At 39.1% G+C, this 27676-nt stretch overlaps 1 protein-coding gene across 3 annotated transcripts; it reads right to left on the reverse strand.

The window, feature by feature from the left end:
* Positions 1 to 85: 85 nt before the first annotated feature.
* Positions 86 to 27040, reverse strand: Ccni (cyclin I). 3 transcript variants are annotated; one of them, XM_042678053.1, is made up of 7 exons: positions 26481 to 27040; positions 21492 to 21650; positions 12532 to 12660; positions 9423 to 9497; positions 9158 to 9298; positions 8366 to 8596; positions 86 to 1595 (listed from the first exon to the last, which is right to left on the reverse strand). In XM_042678053.1, the coding sequence occupies exons 2-7, from the start codon at positions 21603 to 21605 to the stop codon at positions 1152 to 1154; spliced, it is 1134 nt and encodes a 377-aa protein (XP_042533987.1). In that variant the 5' UTR covers positions 21606 to 21650; positions 26481 to 27040; the 3' UTR covers positions 86 to 1151. The 3 variants fall into 3 exon arrangements, with proteins under 3 accessions (XP_042533987.1, XP_042533986.1, XP_042533988.1); XM_042678052.1 differs by having other exon boundaries at positions 21492 to 21648; positions 26478 to 27040; XM_042678054.1 differs by lacking the exon at positions 26481 to 27040 and adding an exon at positions 26185 to 26202 and having other exon boundaries at positions 21492 to 21648.
* Between the last annotated feature and the right edge of the window lie 636 nt (positions 27041 to 27676).

Raw genomic sequence — 27676 nt, forward strand, 5'->3', positions numbered from 1 at the left:
TTATTTTCCTTACTTGACAAGGCAATGCCCAAGCAATCAGGAAACATACCTCTCACAAGCAGTAAGGAAGTTACAGACACAAAGGTTAAGGACAACTTTTTATTGCTACCAGAGGCTTTTATCATCAGCACATGGTCTGACTGCAATACCTTCTTCAGACTGCACAAGGAGCTCAGGATCCAGAAGTCATGAAGAGAAATTTGGGTAGGTGGGAGGCAAGGGATTAACTTTGTTATCAAGAAAATCTTAATAGTTAACATAAAACTAAGGTACTGAATTCAGTTATTACGTGTTACAGACTCAAAATATAGAGCTGCCCAACAGACAGTCTCTCCTACTGATTACAAATGAGTGAAAACATCAGTTACAAAAAATCTAATTATACGTTACATACATGTTTCTTTGGTGTGCATCTGGATATATTAACTTTATCAGGAATTCTTCTATACAAATGTCAAAAATGATTTAAACAAACCTAAATGTCCTAATTATATACTCTTTTAAAGCTTTAAAATAAAAATGAAAACAGTAATTTTGTTTGTAACAAAAAATTCAATTGAAACAAGAAAATCAATTTTGTAATATGAGAACTTTTCTGTTATCACCTTTGATTCAAATGGGCCAATACTAAAGTATCCTTTTCAGACAAATTGGAACTTGAATCGGATTAAACATGGTTGCCACACTAAATTTATTAAATTGCTAAAAAAAAAAATTTCAGGGGTTACCTATTCAATGGAAAACAGTATATAGAGCAACATGCATAAAGTTCATTCAGTATTCATTGGGGAAACAAGCAAAAGCAACAGAAAATTAAATCAAGGCTGTGAGAGCAAAGGTTAGTAACTATAAATTTTGGAGCCTTTTAAGCATTAACTATGGAATTTTTTGACATGGGGCAAGGTGGAAATGATAGACTACAAAGTTTTCTACTTCTTAAAAATATTTGAATCTTTTGAGGTTATAAATTAATCAATTATAATTAGCCGCCAAATGAACAAGGGCTTTTGTTTTGCTGTATTTTTGTTTGTTTTTTGTTTTTGGCTCACTTCAAAACAGCCTGAGCTATAGCCTTTCCTGGTTATATGCTTTCATTCCAGAGTAGTCAACCTTAGTTTGCCCTGGCAGGTTAACTAACACTTGGGTGAAAACTACATGACAGAAACAGGCTGCAAAGGAGGACAAGGGGAAGTATGTCCCTCTTGTCTTGACAAATCAGTGCCACACACAGAACCCACATTTTCTGGAGCATTCTCTTCATTATAGAGCCTTTTAATTCCATCATAGAAGTCATCCACTTCCATTTCCTCTACTTTGCGTTTAGCAGAGGTGTGCTTGCACCCATTGGCTGCTGGGACATGATGACAGAAGGCTGCTGTACCTCTGACTGGCACTTCTGGCTTGCTGTTGTCCTTGGAGAAGTCTGGGCCTGAGACAGAGGAAGGATGTAATCTGAACATTCCTTTGTCAGAGGTCACCAGGGTGTGCTTGAGGGGACGGTAGACATAAACGGAATTTAGAGGCAGGGAAGACTGCAGAGTAGAAAGATGATGTGCCACTAGCTCCCGACAGTGGATCAACTGGGAGCTATCCATCTAGACCAAGGGAGAAAAACACAACAGCGACCTAAGTAACATAAACCATTGAACATAGGCTATTACCTTCATCAGTTACCGTTCCATTTTGTGCCCTCTATCCCTCACCTGCCTTTCTCTCCCCACATTCTCCCTCACACTAGTTCCTCTAGCCTACCTATCTTAAATTATGCCTACCTGTCTTAAATTAGCCTACCTATTTTAAATTATGTTCAAATCTATAGTTTTATGGAGAACTCTATTTGATTATACATTTGCAATGGTATCCTGGACATTTATATGAGAGCAGAAACTTTTTTCTTCATTGCTATGTAAATTATGTGTTCATATCTTTGAGTCTCTTCCTGTTTCTAAGACCTTTTAATACCCTATCCTCTTGACCTCTTAACTTCAATTAAAAAAGTAAAAGACAGGGGCTGGGAAGGTGGCTCAGTGGTAGAGTGTTTGCCTTGCATGCATGAGGCCATGGGTTCAATTCCTCAGCACCACATAAGCAGAAAAAAAAAAGTCGGAAGTGGTTCTGTGGCTCAAGTGGTAGAGCGCTAGCCTTGAGCTGAATTGCTGAGGGACAGCGCCCAGGCCCAGAGTTCTGGCCCCACGACTGGAACCCACCCCCCTCCGGAAAAAAAAAAGTAAAAGACAAACACAAGATTCATTAAGAATCTATGCCAGGGAAGTCTAGTTAAGAATTTATTTAAAAACAATAAATGAAAACTTTAAACAAGTTTTATTTTTGTAGAAAACAGTAAACTTTATGTTAAAAACACTAGGAATAAATGTTTTGTTTTGAGTTTTGCTATTATGTCCTTATCCTTCAGGACAGTTCAGACAGCAATCTTTTTTGGAGCCACACTTGTCTTTCCTTACTCCCTAAACAACCCAACTACTTACATGACCATGTTTCTCTATCAACCCATCACCATACTTAACCACATTATATTAGAATAATAATCTACTTAATCCTTTGGCCTTTCATTATAGACTACAAGATTTTTAAGTCACAGGCATGTGTATCATAGACATCTTTTTATACCCCAGTTCTAACACAATGATACCACATGAAGGGCCTTCAAAATCTTACCTAAAGTCTGAATTTCAAGCTGGGGCTCAAGAGGCAGAGTGCTTGCTTAGCAAGCCTGAAACCCTGAATTTAATCCTCAGTACTACAATAACATTGTGTCTTACTTTCCCTGTAATGACAGCACTGTCAAAACAATCTACAGCATCTTATGTTTCTCTCTTTATCAACTATCTTTAGTAGCATATCACAATGCCTGCCAGAAAAAAAAAAAGTTTAAAACTTTTAGCCTGATGACATTCTATAATGTGATCCCTACTTTCTTTTCCAGTCTATTTCCTAGCATACCCTCAAACTTATGCTCTATATACTGGACATACAGGTCTGCTCTATTTATACACAAATCTACTACGTTGCCCTTGCTCATTCTTTTTTTTTTTTCCTCCAGTCTTGGGGCTTGAACTCAGGGCCTGGGCACTGCCCCTGAGCTTCTTTTGCTCAAAGCTAGCACTCTACCACTTGAGTCACAGTACCACTTCCAGCTTTTTATGTTTATGTGGTACTGAAGAATCAAACCCAGGGCTTCATGCATGCTATGCAAGCACTCTACCACTAAGCCATATTCCTAGCCCCTGCTCATTCTATTTCTACCTGTTGAAACGATATTATCCATTTCCTCCACGGCCAGCTAAATGCTATTACCTTTAGAAAGTTTATCATGGCAATCACTTTTTCTAGTTTTGTACATATTATAGCTGTTTTAGCCTTTTTTGTATGGTTTTTGAGATAGAGTCTTCCAATAGCCCAGGCTGGCCTTGAACTTAAGTTCTTCCTGTCTCTGTCTCCCAAGTGCTGGGATCACAGGGCATATTACCACCATACTTGGCTTACTCTGGACATTTCTTAACCAAGTCTGGTTCATCCCTATATAAACTACCACATAGCACAACTGTTTACAAAGGAAAATATCAAACTCTACAAGAACATATTTGGTAACAAAATTAATTTATGTATAAATATATTCATTTTAGGTTATTCAGGAAAGAATTGGTGGAAAAAAGGATAAAAGGCATTTGGTATTATGTAAATACAAATGTCAAACTGTCAAAAATATACTACATGCTGTAGATTTTAGTACATACCATTTTGTCCACTGACTTTCTCAACCTCTTTCAAAAAAATGTATTATTCTAAAAAGACATTAACTAGTATTGGAACTTTCTTCCTTAAAAAAAAGTTACACAATACTTAAAGATAGCCATTAACTTCAAACTTACAACTACAGCATAGGTTTCATTATTACCTGGGTTGTAGAAGCTGATCTCTGTTAAATACTGGAAGAGAAGCAAAGGGGTGGGGTTCCTGCCAATATTTTAAACAATCTCCAAAAGAACTAATACAAGACAGATACTGGGTAGCGAAAAGGCTATAGTGTTGGAATTACTTCTTCAATTTGAAAGAATTTTGAATTCTTCAAATACCAAAAATATTCTAATGCCTTTATCACTAAACATAGTAAACATAGTAGACTCAAAAATCTATGAATTATAAGCCGGTCGCTGGTGGCTCATGCCTGTAATCCTAGCTATTCAGGAGGCTAAGATCTGAAGATCAGGGTTCAAAGCCAACCTGGGCAGAAAAGTCCCATGAGACTCTTATCTCCAATTAACCACTCAAGAAACTTGGAAGTGCTGCCATGACTCAACTTGGTAGAGCACTAGCCTTGAGTAAAAAAGCTCCGGGACAGCACTCAGGCCCTGAGTTTAAGCCCTCTGACAAAAATTTTTTTTTTTAATTAAAAGGAAAACTATATTTGTATGACAAAGGAAAATGAATATTTTATAGATAAGGACAGGCAGAAAAGGAGTTAGAAAGCCTATTAAAAATCATCCAAACTGGGCTGGGAAAGTGGCTTGGTGGTAGAGTGCTTGCCTTGCATGTATGAAGCACCACATGAGCAGAAAAAGCAGAAGTGGCACTATGGCTCAAGTGGTAGAATGCTAGACTTGAACTGAAGAGCTGATGGATAGCATCCAGGCCTGGAGTTCAGGCCCCATGGCTGACAAAAAATACAAAACAAAACAAAACTCATCCAAACTTAGCTGAGCTCTGGTACCTCACGCCTGTAATCCTAGCTACCAAGAAGGCTGAAGATCACAGTTGAAAGCCACCTCAGGCAGAAAAGTCCAGGAGACTCATATCTCCAATTAACCACTAGAAAACCAGAAGTGGTGCTATAGCTCAAAGTAGTAGGGCGCTAGCCTTGAGCTAAAGAACTCAGGGACAGCGTGCAGGCCCAGGAGTTCAAGGCCCATGATGGACAAATAAATAAATCATTCAAGTGAATACTTCATATGAGGGCTGGGAAGGTGGCTCAGTGGTAGAGCGCTTGCCTTGCATGCATGAGGCCGTGGGTTCGATTCCTCAGCACCACATAAGCAAAAAAAAGAAAAAACTAGATGTGGCGCTGTGGCTCAAGTGGTAGAGTGCTAGCCTTGAGCTGAAGAGCTGAGGGACAGCGCCCAGGTCCAGAGTTCAGGCCCCACGACCGGACCCAAAAAAAAAAAAAAAAAAAAGAAAATGCTTGCTGGAATAACCTGACCTTAGGCACCTTCAGACTATCTACTTTGACTACTGCTTGACTTAAGTAGGGAGACCACCACACTAATATTAGTAGGTAAGATTCTGGGTGAACTGCATCAATCAGAAAGAGGAGGACTACATGGTGCATGTCATACAAGCAGAACAAGGGTAAAGTAAGGAATAAGAAGAGGAAGAGGTTTAGTCATCCTAGAGTACAACGAATAGCTCAAGAACTTACAAAGGGGGCTGGGTAGAGGGAGAGACTAGGAAGATGGAGGTAGGTTACCTTTCAAACCAGTGAACAACCACAGTCTGGCCAAAAAAACCCCACAAAATACACAGCACAAAATACCTGTGAATAGACCCTCTCTCCAACTGCAACACTGAGAATTATGTACATAAATAAGCACTGGGCTAGGGCTATAACTCAGTGGTAGAATACTTGCCTAGCATGTGCAAGGCCCTGGGTTTGACTGCCTCCACCATGGGGTGGAGGAGAATATCTGAGCACCAGCAGCTCAGCCTGTAAACTACTTAAGAGACTGGGATCCAGAGGATCTCAGTTGAAGTCTGTCTCAGATATCCACCTCCAAATATTATCAGCAAAATACTGGGTTTCAAAACACCAAAGAATTTCAAACACCAAAGAAATCCAAACTTTGTCACAGATCTAATCATCAATAATCTGAACACATGAATTTTAACATTTAACAATGCCAGCAATGAGCCCAGAAAACCAGGAGCTGTTCATGTGTGTGGGTAGGTCATCAGCCCAAACTGGTTTAAGAATGAAAGAACTGCTAAATCAAGTTCCAATGTTTCTACCAAGGTTTATGAGCTTACCTGGTTCTGTTCACTGTCTGACTGTAATTTGAATACTACATGGATCAGAGTCCATGAAATCAGATTCATCAATTGAGACTGCATCCTCTCCCCTGTACATACTTTACAATGGAGAACTTCACTTTGTATTTAGGATTGCATAAAGATAAATTTTGTAGGGTAGAGAAAAGAAAATTTTGGAAGCCAATAGACTTCAATCTTTAAACTTTGTATGAAATTAACACATACACAATTCTTTTTATCATTACTGATTAGTTCTATGTGATTCTAAGAAAATCTCAAATTCTCTGAAGTAGAATGTAAGAGTTCAACAAAATGTTTTCTAAAAAGATCCATTAAATCTCAAGTATGTAGTATTCTATTAATTAAGGAGAAACAATTTCAGGGAGCACATCCTTCTTCTAGAGCCAGAAAACATACTAAAGAGAATCAAATGATTCTCTAGTGATCTTCAAAAGATATGAAACTCCAAAAACCACAGAACACTGCAACTTATAACAATCTATTTATGCTTCAAAATTTGTCCTTTCCTCACAACACCAATACTTTATACAGCATTTGGGTTTTTTTTTTCCCTGTATTAATTTGAGAGCAGATACAGAGGTCAAGTCAGAATTCACAGAGGTTATTTTTTCTAATAAATAAGCCTTTCTATTAATGTTTATTTTCCTCACTTTCTAGTATAATGTGAATGATTGATATTCAACTTTATTTTCTAATACTTTAGGTAGGCCAAAATGAGCAAATATCTTCTAGGATTTATTTCTACTACAGTATTTAACTCAATGGAAATAAACATTAAATTACTTTAATCTAAGACAAGCTGTTTAATAAAGAATAACCTGTGTCACAACATAGGCAGAATGCTGTTTCTTAACATCACTTTTTTTTTTTTTTTCTGCCTAGTCCTGGGACTTAAACAGGGACTGGGCACTGTCCCTGAACTTTTTGTTCAAGACTAGCAACCCTACCAGTTGAGCCACAGTGCAAGTTCTGGCTTTTTCTGTTTATGTGGTACTGAGGAATTGAATCCAGGGCTTCATGCATGCAAGGTGAGCACTCTACCACTAAGCCACATTCCCAGCTCCATCTTCACTCTTTTTATAAAAACTCTCTTAGCTCTTCTCTATTCACAAATGAGAATCTAAGTTTCTCAGAAGCTGAGAGGTATGACATACTTAGGTTCTGGTAACTTTGACAGCTCACGTTTGTAACCTCACCAAATAGCTCACCAGACAATAAAGCCAAGTATTTTTTCTCTTTATTGTATTTTCACTAACGAGTAAAATAGTATGCAGATCTTTGCTATGTTTAGTTCTTATATTCCAATTTTTTTAAAGCTCAGAATTCAAGTCATTTGAACAGAACCCAATAAAAGAAACCAATTTCAACTGCATTAAATGTAAATAAACACAATCATATGAAGGCAACATGGTTCATGAGTTTCTTACAAGTATAGAACAGGGGTATTGCCTACAAATTAAAACTGATTAATTCTATTAGGTGACATAACAGAGTAAGGCTTCTCTACAAATAGTTGATAATATATAGCACATTTATTATAACCACATTTGAGTAAGAATTTTCTCCACCAAATCATTATATTTTACTTAGGGGGTAGATATTTTATCAACCAATAGCATTTTACACCAACTAGGAAGTGTAAGTTACAAGCTAATTTTAGGTAATAATAATAGCAGGATAAGACCTTTCAGAAACAGCTTTTACCTGCTGTAGTTTACTACAAATAACCTCACTTTCTAATCATCAATAAATTTATTTGTATAAAAAGTAACTTTTTATGGTTGGTATTTTTAACCTCTTGGTAAGATGAGTAGAATAGAAAAGCACTATATGAACCTACTGCTATGGTTAGGTAGTTCTTTATATAAAACTAAAAGAGAAATATTAACAATCAGACATCCAATCTACAAATTTGAAGTGGATAATGGCCTTTTTTTTTTTGGTCAGTTGTGGGGCTTAAACTCTGGATCTGGGCCTGGGTGATGTCCTTCAGCTCTTCAGCTCAAGGCTAGTGCTCTACCACTTGAACCACAGCACTACTTCCGGTTTTCTGGTGGTTTTTATTGGAGATAAGAGTCTCCTGGACTTTCCTGCCCAGGCTGGCTTTGAACCATGATCTTTAGATCTGAGCCTCGTGAGTAGCTAGGATTACAGGCATGAGCCACCGGCACCTGGGCTAGCTTATTTTTTAAGAGTAGTTTGCCATTACTAGATTAAAAATATCCGTTAGTTTTATAACTGCTATGTATTCCAGTTAAAAGGAAGACTTAAAATAAAACTATTTAATTACACTGACACCTACCTGTGCTTTCTGAAGCAGTTCAATTGTAAGAGGAAGCCAATCAGGAATGAGTTTCTCCATTTCCAAACTAACCATAGCCAGTGCAAGCATGGATCCTTTGAACTGCAGAAGTGGGTTGCAGGCCATACAATAAAGTAGTTGTTTGGTAAGTACTGCCAAATGTTGAGATGGGCTCAATTTGGGCAAACTGAAAAGTAACTGAGGCCTAGTTGACACTGCAATGGCATGAAACTTATAAAAAAGAAAGAAAAGAAAACCACAAAAACATCATGTTAGTTTTACTTAAGTGTCTAAGGAAATTATGTATAGAAATGAATTGTGATTCAATCTGTAAGTTAGAAATTTTAGCTTCTATTTCTATCTTTTCTTGATTTAGTTTTCCTTTTCCTAAGTAAAATAAATGAGTGGCCTATCTCTTCTTCAAATTATAAAAACAACTAAACACTCAAATAAGCAACTAAAAGTCAGGTACCAAGAAACCATGCTATCCTAGCGGTTTAGAAAGTGAGACCTGGAGAATCACAGTTCAAAGCTAAGCTGGGGAAAGAAAAGTCTGAAAGACTCCATCTTCAATTAACCAGCAAAAAGTTTGGCTGGAGGCATGATTCAAGTAGTAGAATGCCAGTTTGGAACAAGCAATCGGAGTGAGTACAAGTCTTTGAGTTCAAACTCTGGTACTCACAAACAGAAGTCGGAGAAGGAAGAGAGGAATGAAAAAGGAAGGAAAGGTAAGAGGATGAGAAGAGGACAAAGAGGAGAACAAGAAGAACTTAAGCCTTTGGGTATACTTACAATGTGAAGAAAATCCAATGGTGTAGCTGTATGAAGATCCCAATTCAATTTATCCAGAATAATTCTTTCCATTCTCAAAATTTCAGATGAGGAACAGCCACAGAAACTATCTCTTGCCAGTACCTTCAGCACTGGAATTTTCTATCCAAAGCAAAGGGGAAGGGGGACAAAGTGGAAAGGACAGGAATATATTTTCAGTTTTTGTCTGGCAAGCAAAAATAAATTTCAAAAAAGAAACATAACTAATCTTAGAAAGATGTATTACCTCATCCTCTTCAACAGTCTTGGCAGCTAGGAAAAAACAACTGATTGCAATACAACTCAAATATTTTGGATGGGCCTAAAATTTTGAAAAGGAAAAAAGCAACTTTAATTAGTTGAAAAATATGAAGATGTAACAAGTATGTACACAATTCTGTGGAATTCCTTAACTGATTACAACCACTTCATTTTATATTGTGCTTTTTACACTGTAATTAACCCTATTCATTTATAAGGTAATCTACTGAAAAATTAAAATTATTCTAATGCTGAAAGTTTAGCCAAAGTTACTTAGCTGAAATTTAATTTCTATCTAATAAAGGGAAGCTTAATTGTCTTTTTGTGCTGATCCTGGGGCTTGAACCGAGGGCCTGGGTGCTATCCTTGAGCTTTTATTCTTCAGGCTAATGCTTTATCACCACTTGAGCCACAGTTCCACTCTCTTTGGTGGTTAGCTAGCAATAAGTCTCATGTACTTCCTGCCTAGGCTGGCTTTGAACTGTGATCCTCAGATCTCTATCCTGAGTAGTTAAGTTTACAAGTGTGGACCACTGGTACCTTACAGCATGAAAATCTCGATTTTAAAAGGCAAGTTTTTCATATAATAAAGAATGTTCCCTAATTTTTAAATCATGTATATGCATGTTTATTTTTTTATTTTATTTTGTTTTTGTTTTTGTTTTTTTGGGTCCGGTTGTGGGGCCTGAACTCTGGGCCTGGGCGCTGTCCCTTAACTCAAGGCTAGTGCTCTACCGCTTGACCCACAGCGCCACTTCCGGCTTTTTTCTTTTTGCTTATGTGGTACTGAAGAATCGAATCCAGGGGGGGAGGCTGGGAAGGGATGTGAAGGGTAAACAAAGGAGGAGGCTGCAATGCTTGATAAGAAATGTACTCATTATCTTGCCCATGTAATTGTAACCCCTCTGTACAGTATGTTCAGAATTAAAAAAAAAAAAAAAAAGAATCGAACCCAGGGCCTCAGGCATGCAAGGCAAGCGCTCTACCACTGAGCCACCTTCCCAGCCCCTGCATGTTTATTTTTAAAACTAAGAATACCACTAACAAACTAAGTGGCAGTAAAATTAAAGAGCATGAAAAAAATGTAAGTGAAACTACTAGTATATTTCAAATGCTTTAAATAAATATAATACTAGTAGAAAGTAGAAATTTTACATACACACACAGACACCTCTACATTCAAGTCTCATAAGAACAAAAAGGTCCTAAACTCATACAAGGTCAATTAATGGTAAAAATATGTACTTCTTGTTGGGAGCCAGTGGTTCACATCTATAATCCTAGCTACTCAGGAGACTATAAGATCTGAGGCATGCAATCAACCTGAGCAGACACATACAAAAACTCTTCATCTCTAACTAGCAAAAAGCTGTAAGTGGAGCTGTGGCTCAAGTTGACAGAACACCAGTCATGACTGAAAAGGATGAGCCAGAGCTCAAGGCCCTGAGTACTTGTTCATGAGTACATGCAGACACATGCACAAACACACACAAATTATGTATTTCTTGGGTCTGATGTGCTTAAAGGTGACTTAACTTTGCCTGTGTTCCTATCTATAAGGTAAGATCATTTTCAAAGTGTCTGTTAGTGCAAGTATGAGATGAGGAACAGATGAAGAATAGCACCAAAATCTAATTTTCAGTAACAATTTTGCACAAATTCATTAATATAGGTAAGTTGGAACCCTTATGTATATCTAAGGTAAGATAAGAAGAGAGACTATGCAGGAGGGCTTCACAGTGATGCTTGTCTGCTAGGATTAAGGCTTCATCCACTATGCAGCCTTTTATGGTTCAAATGCCTGTACTTAAGCTACAGGCTACATTATCTTTTTAAATAAAGATCAGCTATCTGTAGGTAAGATTTTTGGATATTAATAAATACGACAGAATCCAATTAGTAAAGAAGATGAAAAATAAGATTGTATTTGGCAAAATTCTGCAACTACTTGGGCAAACATGTTTAAAATGTTCAATAAACATAGGAAGAATTTTATAATAAATTCACAACAATAATAATCATTGAAAAATATACAACTCAAAATAGACACGTAAATATCTGTGAAAGGGAAGATGGCTATATATTTAGTATACAGTATACATTATAGAAAGAAGGAAGGTTTGGGGCTGGTAAGGTGGCTCAGTGGTAGAGCGCTTGCCTTGCATGCCTGAGGCCCTGGGTTCGATTCCTCAGCACCACATAAGCAAAAAAGAAAAAAACTGGAAGTGGCGCTGTGGCTCAAGTGGTAGAGCACTAGCCTTGAGCTGAAGAGCTGAGGGACAGCGTCCAAGTCCAGAGTTCAGGCCCCACAACCGGACCAAAAAAACAAAAACAAAACAAAAGGAAGGTTTGTTGCTAAAAGTAGGTATTTCAGGCAAGGCTCAGGTTGTACAGTGCCAGACAAGCGAGAGCAAGCATTAGAAACCAAGTTTAGTCCTGGTTTCAGACAAAAACAGAAAGAAAAAAGAAAGGTAGGCATTTCATAGAAGCCATATTTCAGGCACTATAAATTAAGGGCTCTTTTTAAAAGTCTCTTAAGATTAAAAGTTTGAAAGTACGTACTTTTCTATCTGATTCACTGGGCAGCACTCATACATGAAATTATTAAATACTATCAATGCTATATGGTTTGTATTGCAATCAAGAGAGGAAAAATGTCCTAGGGTCTGAGTACTTGCAACAATAAGAAAGTTAAAGAAGACTGCCGGGCAGCAGTGGCTCATGCCTGTAATTCTAGCTACTCAGTAGGCTGAGATATGAGGATCGTGATTTTAAAGCCAACCTGAGCAGGAAGGTCCGTGAGCCTCTTATCTCCAATAAACCACCAGCAAACTGGAAGTGGTGCTGTAGCTCAAGTGGTAGAGCTGAAGAGCTCAAGGACAGCGTTCAGGCCCTAAGTTCAAGCCCCACGACCAATAAAAAAGCAAAAACACAAAAAACAAAAACAAAAGATAACAAGAAATGCTTCAAAATTTTAAAACAACAAAAGACACTATGTCTTCATATAGATGCATACATGTTTACTATGAACCTTAATTCAACATATAAATCCTTAAATAACAGGTTATTTATGTTCAAGTCTCTTAAATACTTACCTTTACAGTAGCTAAAAATCTGTCCAAAAGACTGCTAGCCAGAGCAAATGTTTCTGGGTAAAGGTTGAACTGGTATTTGAGCTTAGCCAGCCACTGAATTACTTCATCTCTCTGGGATGGAGAAACATTCTGTAAAAGGAGTAATTAAAAATTGAACGTTACCATCAAGAGTTTATTTAGATTTTGCTTACTAAATAGAACATACACTGGATGCTGGTGGCTCATGCCTATAATCCTAGCTACTCAGGAGGATGAGATCTGGGGATTGGGGTTCGAAGCCAGCCCAAGTGGGAAAGACTATGAGACTTTTATCTCTAATTAACCACCAAAAAGCAGGAAGTAGAGCTGTAGCTCAAGTGGTAGAGTGCTAGTAGTCTTGGGCACAAAGATTCAAGACAATGCCCAGGCTCTGAGTTCAAGACTCAGGATCAGCACGAAATTAAAACAAAACAAAAACAAAATGACATAACACCTTAAAATTTAAGTAAAACTTTTACCAACTGACAATTTCACAATTAATTTCTCTTGAAAATAAAATATACTACATTTTCTTTTTTTTTTTTGGGGGGGGGGGGGGGGGTCCGGTCATGGGACCTGAACTCTGGGCCTGGGCGCTGTCCCTCAGCTCTTCAGCTCAAGGCTAGTGCTCTACCACTTGAGCCACAGCGCCACTTCTGGCTTTTTTCTTATGTGGTGCTGAGGAATAGAACCCAGGGCCTCATTGCATGCAAGGCAAGTGCTCTACCACTGAGCCACCTTCCCAGCCCACTAAATTTCCTTTTAATATAGGAAATAGCCACTAATTTAGCTCAGAAAACATAAATGATAACAAAGTATGAGTATGATAACAGAATGATAGCTATAGTAACAAAAAATGCCAGGGACAACATATCATTCAGGTAAAGATAATGAAAAAGATACTGCAGGAGAAATTAACCTTAACTAATTACTTGGAAAAATTGCCAGAAACACAAAATATGATTATTAGTTTAATTTTCCTACACTATGTTAAGCTGCTTAATTTTTAGAAGGTATACCAAATACAATGACTTATGCATCTTTACCCCTGAATTTCATCATTAGTAAACAACTAGTAATAATCTAAATGACTATGGCTTTATGTTTAGATTCAAAGAGTATTTTTTTTTAATTTAATTTTATTTTATTTGTGAACATACTGTACAGAGGGGTTACAATTACATGGGCAGGATAATGCGTACATTTCTTACCAAGCATTGCAGCCTCCTCCTTTGGTTTACCCTTCACATCCCTTCCCAGCCTCCCCCCTCCCCCCCAATCCCAATCCTTCCCCCCCCCCCACCCCCCCCACACCAACGTTGTAAAGCTCGTTTTGGACATGACAACTTGTACTTCTCATTGTTGCAACAGGTCCACCTGTATCCTTAAACAACTGGTTTTTCCCCATCTCCTCCACAAGTTATACTGACATCAAATATAGTGAAAGCAGGGGTTATACTGTGGGGGAGGGACATACAAAGCAACAAAGAGATAATCTTATAAATGCATTAGAAACACATGCATGAAAGAAAAAAACATTAAAATACATATCTAAGGGTTCATTTTCCTGACATCACATTATCTGACCTTTTCCGCTTGACTCATACATATACTAGATATTGCAAATAAGGGAAACCATGGGACCTATGTTTCTTTGGGCCTGGCTTACTTCATTTAATATAATTTTTTCCAAGTTTTTCCATTTCCTAACAAATGGGCAATGTCATTCTTTCTGATGGAGGCATAGAATTCCATTGTGTATATATACCACATTTTCTTGATCCATTCATCTACTGAGGGGCATCTGGGTTGGTTCCATATCTTAGCTATGGTAAATAATGCTGCAATAAACATTGTTGTGCTGGTAGCTTTAGTGTGGTCTTGTTTGTAAACATTTGGGTAAATGCCCAAAAGTGGGATCGCTGGGTCATAGGGGAGTTCTATGTGAAGTCTTTTGAGGAACCTCCATACTGCTTTCCAAAGTGGTTGAACAAGTTTACATTCCCACCAACAATGAAGTAAGGTTCCTTTCTGTCCACATCCCCTCCAGCATCTGTTGTTGTTAGAGTTCTTGATTTTTGCCGTTTTTACAGGGAATTCTTTTTTTTTTTTTTTGGGGGGGGGGGGGGGTTCCGGTCGTGGGGCCTGAACTCTGGACCTGGGCGCTGTCCCTCAGCTCTTCAGCTCAAGGCTAGCGCTCTACCACTTGAGCCTCAGTCCCACTTCCGGCTTTTTCTGCTTATGTGGTGCTGAGGAATCAAACCCAGGGCCTCATGCATGCAAGGCAAGCTCTCTACCACTGAGCCACCTTCCCAGCCCTCAAAGAGTATTTTCAATAAGGTAAAGCTCAAACTAATCAAAGCATTGCAATCTTTATCATATCATTACATTAACCATGTCTGATGAAAATCATATTAAAATATATTACTTGTTCTTTAGATAGTAACCATAGCTCAAGCCTTCTTCCTAATCATTAGCAACTTAATGAAATTAATTCCTCTACCAAGATGTATTAACAAACCAGGCACATGTGGTTCACACTTGTAATCCTAGCTATTCAGGAGGCTAAAATCTAAGGATGGGGTTCAAAAGCAGCCTGGGCAGACAAATCTGAAAGCCTCTTATCTATACTTATCTAGCAAAGAGCTGGAAGTGGCTCACGTGGCAGAGCACCAGCCTTGAGCAAAAAGCTAAGTGAGAAGAGGCTCTGAGGTTCAAGCTCTAGTATTAGTGTGCATACATGCACACATGTGCACACATACACACAGCATTAACAGTTATTAACACACTAAAGATTATATTTGACAAATGTTTTTCTAGTTACTCAAATCAACTTATCAAAGCTTACAACTTTTACATCTAGCTCTAAACTCTTAATGGGATTTTTAAAGGTTAACTGCCATACATCTACCTCTTAGCCAATTCCCTTAAGCATGACCCTATAAAAAAAGAAAAGAAATACTAACAAGAAAATATAATAAAGGTAGTTTGTAGTATCCTCTCTAGCTGGGCGCCGATGGCTCATCCCTGTAATCCTAGCTACTCAGGAGACTGAGATCTGAGGATCGTGGTTCAAAGCCAGCCAGGGCAGGAAAGTCTGTGAGACTCTTATCTCCAATAAACCACCAGAAAACCGTAAGTGGTGCTGTGCCTCAAGCAGTAGAGTGCTTGCCCAAGAGCGCAGGGACAGCGCCCAAGCCCAGAGTTCAAGCCCCATGACCGACCAAAAAATCATTTGGCTAGGCATTGGTGACTCCAGTTTATAATCCTAGCTACCGTAGGAGGCTGAGATCTGGGGACTGTGTATGAAGTCAGTCCAGCAGAGAAATTTGAGAATTTTATCTCCAATTAACCAGCAAAAAAAGCCAGAAGTAGACCTGTGGCTCAAGTGGTAGGGTGCCAGTCTTGAGTGAAAACACTAAGGGACAGGACCCCAGCCCTGAGTTAGATCATAGTACTATTGCAGAAAAAAAAAATCCTATTATTTCATGTTTGACAATTAACACAAACATAATACGTTAAGAAGTATTACTGGACACTCACTGGTGGCGCACATCTGTAATCCTAGCTTTTGAGAAGGATGAACATCATGATTCAAACCCAGCCTAGGCAGGAAATGTCCATGAAACTGATCTCCAATTTATCACCAAAAAGCTAAAAGTAGAGCTGTGGCCCAAATGGTAGAGAACTAGTCTTGGGCACATTAGTGCCCAGGCCTGAGTTCAAGCCCCAGAACTGACACACCGACACACACAAACTTTAAGGAGTATCACCAATGACAAAAAGAATATAGCTGTGGAGATTATCATATTATAGTTGTGACAATTAAGTGATGTAACTTACAAAAGTATATACAGAATGAACAGGCACTCAAATATTAGATTCTCTAATGAGAGGAAAGAAATTACAAAATGTTATTTTTGAATAATTATTTTAAAATAATATAATCATATGATAAATCAGACCAAGAAAGCATTATCTCTAGCCCAAACCAGCAATAACAATGGAAAAAACTCCACAGAATAGTTTCAGAAGACACATTTTTATTCTTACTGAAGTAATACAGATCTATAAGATCACTTTTTCAAATCAATTCAAATATAGTAAATATTATAGTGTTATGTTATCTTTTCAAAATTAAGTTCTATGCCTAAGTAAAGGTAAAGAGACTGGAAGTTGAGGCCAGACTAGGCAAAAAGTTAGCAAGATCTCATCACAACAAATTGGAGCACAGGTATACTACCAGCTACATGGATTGCAATTTAAGGCCTATACAGAGAAAAAGCAGGAAATTGTGTGGTACATAAACACAAAGGAATTTTACTATAATTATAAAGAATAAGATTATGTCATTTGTAGAGAAATGGATGAACTTAGAACAAATCATGTTAAGTGAGTAAGCCAAGGTCAGAGAGAGACACAACACTTGTTTACTGTCTTATGTGAAAACTAGATCTGGACATGACTACAACTGGACATGATAATTTATGGGACTCTAGGCATTCACACACAGACTAAAGGTGGATACTCTCAGGGGAGGAACCCAAAGGCTTAACTCATTTAAAATATTATTTATCAAAACTATTTAATCAAAAATATCAAATACTATTACTGAAACATTCCAGGAAATGGAAACATGATTGGTGGTGGTGGTACTGTTTTGTTTTTGCTTTTAGTAATTTGTCTTTTTTTGGGGGGGGGGGGGCCCCCACATAAATGGAGGGAAGGTGAACAAATGCAGTCACAGTATTCAGTATAAACTATGTAGAAAATGAACTATGCAACTTGTGGACAGGAATGGGAGGGGGAAACTGAGGGAAAGTGAAAGAGGGGGTGACACTGTCTAAAAAGAATTGTAGGGGCTGGGAAGGTGGCTCAGTGGTAGAGCGTTTGCCTTGCATGCATGAGGCCCTGGGTTCGATTCCTCAGCACCACATAAGCAAAAAAAAAAAAGAAAAAATCTGGAAGTGGTGCTCTGGCTCAAGTGGTAGAGTGCTAGCCTTGAGCTGAAGAGCTGAGGGACAGCGCCCAGGCCCAGAGTTCAGGCCCCACGACCGGACCCAAAAAAAAAAAAAAAAAGAATTGTAGTCATCACTTAAGAAATAGTAATCCCATGCCGGGCGCTGGTGGCTCACGCCTGTAATCCTAGCTACTTAGGAGGCTGAGATCTGAGGATCTCGGTTCAAAGCCAGCCCGGGCAGGAGAGACTGTGAGACTCCTATCTCCAATAAACCACCAGAAAACCGGAAGTGGCGCTGTAGCTCAAGTGGTAGAGCGCTCGCCTTGAGCTGAAGAGCTGAGGGACAGCGCCCAGGCCCAGAGTTCAAGCCCCACGACCACCAAAAAAAAAAAAAAAAGAAATAGTAATCCCTCTGTACAACACCTTAATATACAATATATTTATACACACACACACACATGCAGAAAGCTATCTAAAAAATAACTAAAGCATGAGGGCACCAGTGGCTTAGTCATGCAATCCTAGCTACTCAAGAGGTTGAGATTTAAAAGATCCTGGTTCTAGTCTAGGCAGAAAATTTCACTATATTCCATGTCCAAAATAACCAGCAAAAAGCAGGGCTGGAGATATGGCTCAAGTGGTAGAAGCTAGGCTAAAAAACACAAGGTCTTGAGTTCAAACTGCAATATTGCCAAAAAATGAAGATAAATAAAAGCAGTTCAAAAAGGCTGGGGCATAACTCAAATAGTACAGCACCAGCCTAGTAAAGAATTTAGTTTAAACCCTAGTAACTCTCTCAAAAGGAGAAACAATGTTCTTCATTTACATTTCTATTCCTATGTGTGTCAAATGCACACACACCAGCACACACACCAGCCCACACACACACACACACACACCAGCACACACCAGCACACATTATGTTATTTCCTTCATGGAGTTAGTCTCTTCATTAAAACAGTAATAGCCTAAGCTTACCCATGTTACCTATTTTTTAATTTTATGATATGGTTTTATCTTTGTAAATCAAAAGCACTTTCACAAAAAAAATTTAGACTATCTAAAAGTGTTATTGACTAGTTTTAATTTTTACCCACTCATATAACAAGTTAAGCATAAATTTCAAAATACTATTATACAAAAGAATTCCTCTACATTGCAAGTACCAAAAACATAATAGGATACCTGGATCAATTATAAAGAAATGATCATCACTATTCATTTATCAAGTATTTACTTGGAGTGTGTGCCAATACACAAAAACTATATTACCTCAAGAAAAGTCAGTTGAAATTGCAATATTGTATGTTTTCATAAGGTCAGTACAGAGTTTTCTGTGTGGGAGCACAAAGGAATGATAGGTGTATTAATATTCTTGCCTAACCACACACACTGTGCTTAACTTGGACATAATGGATACAATAGAGAACTGTGAGAATCACAGAAGTCTGATTCTGAGATTCTCAAAGTTTGGCTAGGGAAAAGAATGGAAGAGAAAACTAATGAAGCTTCACAATATCTAAAGAAGCTTCACACAAAACTAAGGAAGCTTCACAGTACCTAATTTTTCCATATTTATGAGCATCTAAAAAATAGAAATATAGAATAATAGAAAGGGAAGACCAATCCCTACCTGATCAATAAAAAATTAAACTACTCTGGGTATCACTCTAGCAAGGAGCTCAAAAGTTTCCTAGCTTTTTTTTTTTTTTTTTGGTCGGTCGTGGGGCCTGAACTCGGCCTGGGCACTGTCCCTGAGCTCTTCAGCTGTAGACTAGCACTCTACCACTTGAGCCTCAGCCCCACTTCCGGCTTTTTCTGCTTATGTGGTGCTGAGGAATCGAACCCAGGGCCTCATGCATGCAAGGCAAGCACTCTACCACTAAGCCACCTTCCCAGCCAGTTCCCTAGCTTTTTATAGGGAGCTTTTTCTCCTGTTCTGACCAGACTGAGCCACTCAACTTTTACAGGTATTAAGCAAAGCTTCCACTTGCATTACTAAAGGTTAAGTTCTTAAGAAGTGAAATGCTCTTAGAAATTTTGATACTGTTCTCTTCTCTGTTATTTACTCCTCTTCTCTGTTATTTACTAATATTCTTAAACCACCTAGAGAAATAGGCTAGGTTAAAAATATCACCTTCAAAGACATACTGTAAATGTTTATTATTGTTGGTTATATGCTGATTCAAGGAAATAGAAGTTTCTAAAAACAGCTACTAAAGGGATAAAAAAAATAACGGGGTAAATTTGATCAGGTACATTATATGCATGTATGGAAATATCACATGAAGTCCCTTTGTACAATATGTACTAATTAAAAAAGTAAAAAATTGGACATAAAAAAATAGAAGCAGATGTTGAAAGGCTTTGAGGCTCACTAGACATAAAGGCAAATTTGGAATTCTTTCTACTGTTGTCTGCCAATATGTACAGTAGTACAGTAGTGCCTAGAGTATGTTAAAATATGCAACCAACACTTAAATGTTAGAGGAAAAAAGCCCTCACAAGCTCATGAAAATATAAACACGAAATGCAAGGTATGAGAAGAGATTATCCTAGGTAAAGATTCAAATTATAAATATTACTCATTAGCTTAGGTTGTAAGCAAATTAAGACTACATATTTTAGATCATTAAAGGACAAAGTAAAAGTATACAGAAATGTTCTTATTATAGAAGGTATTCATTCAAGTCAACTAATCTTCAGTTTTCAAAATGACAAATTAGTAATAGTAACTTAGTTCTCCAGCTTGTGACAAAGAATAGGAGTAGGCAGAATTAAAATAATACAGAAGGAACTTAAATATGTCTTTCATTCACTCATATATATTAAAAGTTTCTTGGCCATCATTCTATATTAAGCAAACACCGTGTTAGGTACGAGGAATGAAAAGCTGTCTCATATAATAAAATTGTGGAATAGATAAAGTGAAGTTATTTTTTTTTAATTGTAATATTGCCAGGCGCTGGTGGCTCACACCTATAATCCTAGCTACTCAGGAAGATGAGATCTGAGGATTGCAGTTCAAAACCAGCCCACGCAGGAAAAATCCATGAGACTCTTATCTCCAATAAACCACCAGAGTAGAGTGCTCACCCTGAGCTGAAGAGTTCAGGACAGCGCTCAGGCTGAGTTCAAGACCCATGACCAACCAAAAAAAACCTGTAATATTATGAGAAGTATTAAAATGTTTTCGTTTTTTGGGGGGGGCGGGTTGGTCGTGGGACTTGAACTGCTGTCCCTCAGCTCTTCAGCTCAAGGCTAGTGCTCTACACTTTAGCCACAGCACCACCTCCGGTTTCCTGGTGGTTTATTGGAGATGAAGAATCTCATGGACTTTTCTGCCCAGGCTGGCTTTGAACAGTGATACTCAGATCTCAGCCTCCCGAGTATCTAAGATTACAGATGTGAGCCACCAGCGCCTGGCAAAGAAGTATTCAAAGAAGTATTAAAATGTTTAAAAGGCACGCAGTTACCTGAGTTATGTAACTGTAACCTCTCTGAACATCAACTTTATAATAACAATAAAAAAATTAAACAAGAGCATACAGCCAGTGGTAATTTGAGTTCAATTGACTACATTCCAAGAGGCTTCAACATTGGTATTACCTTAGTAGTGTGCTTCAATTTCTTGTAAATACTGAGAAAATGAAGATTAATTTTGGGTTCAATGGAAATAATGGCATAAGGATGTTCTACCTCCATGGCTAACCATGTATTCTGGAAATAAAGGCAGCTTACTACTGTTGTATTAGTTGATAAGAAGAACAATGACTGGTCGTAACTCTCTTATAGCTGTAAATTAGACAACAAAAAAGCAAAACAAACAAGCAAGCAGGTGAACAAAGTTAATTGTTCTTTTTCAGAAAAAATAAAATAAAAAAAGTTTCTCAAAGAGCATGCCTTTAATGGGTTCTATTTTCCATGTACTCAGCAGTATATTTCTAATAAAACTCAACTATCTGAAGAGAGAAATCATTACCTGATTTGTAGGCATTTTAGGCACGTTCACTTTCCACATCTGGGCTTCCCTAGAAATTGCCTTTTCCAATAGGAAAGACAATCTCTGATTTTCCAAAGGACCTGGAAACTTCATGATATCCTATAGAGCTGTCTGCCACCCAGCTTGATGTAGCTACCTATAAAATCAAATACAAATAATGCCCATTAATTACAGAATAAGTGTATTATTATACACACATTGGTATTAAGTAATTCATATAATAAAAGAATGTTATGAGGCAATATAGAATTTTATAGTACTTTAAAATACAATAATCAGTTATTCAAAACATTCTCACTTTAAATATGAAATTCAGTTATGAAGAGAATTAAAACAATGCCATGGAATAGAACCTTATCGAAATGGTAATATTGACAAAAAATTTTAAAATCACTGGCTTTTATGTTAGAAAGTCTTAGTTACCACAAATATTACTCGAAAAAAAGCTAAAATGGACTGCTCATTTTTTCTTCATTGAGTTTATATTTACATAAATAATAATTCAACAAGGACTGTGATAAAACTTGGCTGAGAGGATAAGGGGATGTAAGTATTGCTTTAGAGGAAGGTAAAATGAGAACCTATTTCTGCATTTCATAGTGAGTAATCAAGGAAATAAAAACTAAAGAGAAAATAATAAAGTAGAGAACATAAAAAGAAAAAAATCCATGAACAAAAGCTGGTTTTTAGAAAGATCAAAACTAGCAAACTCAGCCTAAGGAAAATAAAAACAGAAAAGGTAAATCATTATTATTATTATTTTTTTGGTCGGTTGTGGGGCTTGAACTCTGGGCTTGGGCGCTGTCCCTCAGCTCTTCAGCTCGAGGTTAGCGCTCTATGGCTTGAGCCACAGCGCCATTTCCAGTTTTCTAGTGGTTTTTGGGAGATAAGAGTCTCCCGGACTTTCCTGCCCAGGCTGGCTTTAAAACTCGATACTCAGATCTCATCCTCCTAAGTAGCTAGGATTACAGGTGTAAGCCACCGGCACCCGGCAGAAAAGGTAAATTATTAAAGTCAGAAATAAATTAAAATTTAAAAAATTACAAATATGTTATGAACAATTATAAACAAATCACAGAGTTTAGATAAAAATGAACAAATTCCTAAAACCACAACCTACAAAAACTGACTTAAAAGCTGTAGGCAAAAGCCAGACAACAGTGGCTCACACCTGTAATCCTAGCTTCTCAGAAGGCTGAGATCTGAGGATCTCAGTTGGAAACCTGCTAGGGCAGTCAAGTTTGAAACATCTCCAATTAAGTACAAAAAGCTGGAAATGGAGCTGTGGCTCAAATGAGTTTGTTACAAAAATATAAAGGTTGTTTTACTAATCAGAAACCAATTAATGTAATACACCATACTGATAGGAAAAAATTCTTTGTTCATAGTAGAAAATCTAACAAAGGGAAAAAGTTCAAATTCCCTTAAATAATAAACAGAGCTATGAGTAGTAGCATATGTCTAATTCTGCACATAGGAGGCAGAAGCAAGAATTTCAGTTGGTAGGCTGGGTGGCTGGTGGCTCATGCCTATAATCCTAGCTATTCAGGAAGCTGAGATCTAAGGATACCCGTTTGAAGCTGGCCATGGCAGGAAAGTCCATCAAACTCTTAGCTCCAATAAACTATTGAAGAAAAGGCTAGAAGTGGAGCTTTGGTCACTGGTACAGTATTAGCCTTGAGCCAAAGAAGCTCAGGGACAGCATCCAAGTCCTGAATTCAAGCCCCAGGACCAACACACACAAAAAGAATTCCAATTGGAGGCGAACATGGGCTGTACAGCAAGATCACTTGAAAGAACAAAAGAAAAAAGAACAAAACAATTAACTGGAGATATTTTACATTAAATGAGGATGTTTAAAATAAAAGTGCAACACCAACTCTGCATGGGATCCTATACAGGAGGGAAATACATTTGTCAGGATCACAGATTAAATGATATAAAAGAATGGACAGTAGCTTACATTAAACTAAATGTATCAATGCAAATTTTACTAAAATAGAAAAATTTCTGTGATTCTTTCAGAAAATATTCCTGTTGTCTAGAACTATGCTCTGGTAGTTTTAGGAATACTCGTAATGTATGAGATAGATCTAAACAGAAATGTTAATGCCAATGTATGTAAATGTTTTAGTTTTGGGTTTTTTTTTTTTTTTGCCAGTCCTAGGCTTGAACTCAGGGCATGGGCACTGTCCCTAATTTTTTTTTTTTTGCTCAAGGCTACCGCTCTACTACTTGAGCCACTGGCCTCTTCCAGCCTTTTCTATTTATGTGGTACTGAGGAATCAAACCCAGGGCTTCATGCATGCTAGGTAAGCACTCTACCATTAAGCCACATTCCCAGCCCTGTTTTAGTATTTTTAATACTCCTTTATAAGGAAACTATGACATGGAGATGACAATAGCTTCCGTTTTTACTTCCTTAACTAACAATGTACAGGTCTATTTCTTAACACTGTAATTCAATTTTTAGTTTAGATGAATAATGTATTTTGCTAAGAAATAAAATACAAAATCTTAAAATTTTACTTTTCTTCTTGCTACAGGTCTCTGTAAGCCGAGGTTGGCCTCAAACTTGTGAGCCTCCTGCAACAACCTTTGAACATAGCTATCTTTTGTTAATGTACACTCAAACACATGCAGCAGAATTCTGAATGCTTTTTAATTTCTAAAAACAAAAGGACTATACAGGTTGGATAGTGATTATCCAAAATGCTTGGGACCAGAAATATTTCATATCTTTCTGGATTTTCGAATATTTGCATATACATAATGAGGTGGATGTGATCCTAATCTGAAGAAATTCATTTCTATCCATCTTATACACACAGCTTAAAGGTAGTTTCATACAACTTTTCAATGATTTTGAATATGAAATAATGTTTCAGGGTGTAGAATCTTCCACTGTAGCTAGATACCACTGTTCAAAAATCTTTGGCTCTTGGAACATCTCATAATTTCAGATTAGGGATGAGTAATTTGAGTTTTGGTTGGCATACTTCACAATACTAACTTCAAAATGGTTTCATGTTTCTCCTCCCATTGTCACAACTATTATTTCTGCTACATTACTTTCCATGATTATCAAAAACTTAATTTCTGAATAGTTTTAAAATGTTAATTTTTGTATAGCATTAATTTTATTACCAGTATACATACAGGGCTTCCTGCTCTTCTGAAAAAAGAAAAAAAAAAGGCTGGTACACAACAACTTCATTACCACATTATTTATGATGATTAAAACACCAACCCTATTAACAATCCTGTGCTGATGCTGACTTCTGGATCTTAGTTCTTCCTCTGAAGGATTAATGTGGACCTATAAGAACCTCCTTGATTTTATTTAACAACAATAATCAAATACTGGTAATTTGTCCAAAACAATCAAATACTTTCCCACACACTGGTCTTTTAACTTGAAATGTCTGTACATTTCTTCCCAAACCTGCTGTCTGTGTGAATAGAACTGTCTTCTGAAATTGTGCCCTGACTTCTTGCATCTGTATTTGGGCATAATTTTACTTTTGCATTTGATTGTTTTGTGATGACCACACTTGTAAACCTGTCTCATACTTGAGGTGTCTTGATGACTAACACTCAATTTGCAAAGTTTAGCACCATGCCAAACCCCTAAATCTATTTTTAAAGATGAATAAGCCTGCATGCGATGAATATTAATTACACAATCAATACAAACCATGAGCATTCTCAGCTTCCAATCTTGACTAAGATGAGTTCCACTCTAACTTACTAAGATGTTACACTACCACATAAACTCATTATCTGTTAACTGCAGATCATGGTGTCTACTACACCTTCCAAGTCAGTACATGGTGATTCTATTAGACGATCAGTATTAAAAAATGTCTCCTAGTCCAACAGATCAGAATCTTCTCCCTCTGGTTTCTGATCAGTCTACTTAAAAATCTCTTTTCTTTCCTAATTTGTTTGCCCACTTCTTTCTGTTCATCTGACACAAATGACCTGCAAATAACATGATTGTTAATACAAATTCAAACTCAGGACAAAAACCACATGACAATAAGAGCCAGACTACTATCTGAAGGGATACTTGGTTAAGGTTGTAGAGGCTAAGCTCCTCTCCTATGAGGCAGGTACCATCTGCATCCAAGAGTCCTCCTGAGGAGGAAATGAGTAGTAAACAACTAAGGACGGTTGTGTGGCAAATTATAAGCTTCATCAAGTATGCTGCCCAAATGCCAAGTAGATTGTTCCTTCACTGTCAGAATAAAATCGAAACGTTTTGCCTTGACATTCAAAGATCTCCCATCCATCCATCCTTCCTACCTACAAGATACCTGTCATTATTTTGCCACAATCCTCAACTTCTGTCAAGATGGTCGGCAACGGAAACCCCTAAGACTCTAGAGAGATTGGTGAACGCTCCCCTTTCAAAGTTTAGTATTTTAATCTTGTCCTTTGGGATGCAACTCAATTCTCACCTCCTCCGGTTTCACCCACCTACCTACCTACCCAGGCCCCGGATGATAATCTTCCCCTCCAATTTCCTAAGCTCTAGCGGCTCGCCCCACTGGCTTGGCATTCACATCGCTGCAAGTTATCTTCCAGCAGGACCGGTGGGGGGGGTCAGAGGGTAGCGATGGGACCCTTCCTTTGTGCAATACAGGTTCAAGGAGCCTAGAACACGCACCTGAGTAGGCTGCTGCTGCTACCAAAACAAAAACAAAAACAAAAAAGTTACTCGCGGAGACCGAAAAAGCCGCCCGGATTTCAAACCAGACAGGTGCGAGGTGGCTCCACCAAAGACAGAAGGGGGCGCCGCTGAAGTCGCACCCCCCCCCCCGGGGGGCGGGTCTCGGCGAGAAGCGCGCGCCGCCGGCACTTCCCTCTCGGGCGGTGTGTGCGCGCGCGCACGCGCGCGCCCGGAGCCGGGACGCAAGTCACCCCCTCGCCCCCACTCCCACCCCCAGCTCCGTCCCTCACCTTCTCCTCCTCTTCCTCCTCCTCCTCCTCCCCGGCAGAGCTGTAGGCTTCGCAGTGGTGACGCGGGGTCATCCGGGGGCCCGTTACCACTTCATCCCCCGGGGCGCGCGGCGGCAGGGCGCACGGGACGACGGCCGGGCTGCTGAGGAGGGAGAAGAGGGGGAGCCGGGCCGGGGGAATGGGGGCGCAGGCGTTCGGGCGGGACGCACACGGCCTCGGCCGTAGGTCAGTCAGCGAATTAGTTCCATGATGACCCCGGGCCCGAGGCCGCCGCCGCCGTCACCGCCGGTCCCGCTCCTCCGACCGCCGCCGCTGGTGCCCGGGTGAGGAGGGGGCTCCCACTCGCCATAGGGCGGCGGGGGCCGGGGAGAGGCGGGGGATGAGACCGGCTCTGCCCCTGCCCGGGGGAAGCGGCTTCGAGGGGAAATGGTGAAAGGGGGAAGGGAGGAAAAAAAAAAGAAAAGAAAAGGAAGGGAAAGGGGGGGGGGGGGAAATAAGAAAAAGCGAGACAGAGGCGCTGCCGCGTCCGCTCGCGGGGAAGGCAGGGGAGGGAGGGGAGGGGCGAGAAGTGCCGGCTCCCAAGCTCCGCCCCCGCGGAGGGATCCGCTGGCTTCTGCGGCTCTTGTAAACAACGCCGCGCCAGCCTCCCGCCCCCTCTTCTTTCCCCTTCTCCGCCGCTCTCTCCTCCAACGAACGAATAGAGAAGGCTAGCAAAAAAAAAAAAAAAGCTTTGGCAGCTGAAGTAATTGGTATAGGGAGGGGTGGGTGGAAGGAGGCAGGACGTTTTCTCTGGGATAAATCGAGATGCGCGGACTCGTTTTCCTCGGGAGCGGAAGAGCCTCTTGCCATCTGCACGGTGACGTAAGCGCCTTCTATGCTCGCTGAAGAGGCGTGCAGTGGCCGGAGAGTGCGCTGCGCATGCGCCCCTGAGAAGAAAGAAGCCGCTGGCTGAGCGTTTGCTTTAGGGGGCCGGGCGGGGAGGGGGCGGTGTAAGGGTTGAACTTGCTCCTTGACCCAACCTGGAGCCTTCGGGTGTTTTCCGCTCTGACTTGTCTTCCTAGCTTCTATGCAAGTTTTATTGAGAAAAGGCAGGTGATCTGTTGTATAAAAGATGTGCTGTTTGGTGACCTCGCCAAAAAAGGCGGCGGGGGGGGGGCGGGAGGGAGGAGGTTATGGTTTTCCCTCCCTCCCCTCTGTAA

Source organism: Dipodomys spectabilis, unplaced genomic scaffold (assembly GCF_019054845.1).
Source record: "Dipodomys spectabilis isolate Male_0828 unplaced genomic scaffold, ASM1905484v1 ptg000043l, whole genome shotgun sequence".
NCBI lineage: Eukaryota > Metazoa > Chordata > Mammalia > Rodentia > Heteromyidae > Dipodomys > Dipodomys spectabilis.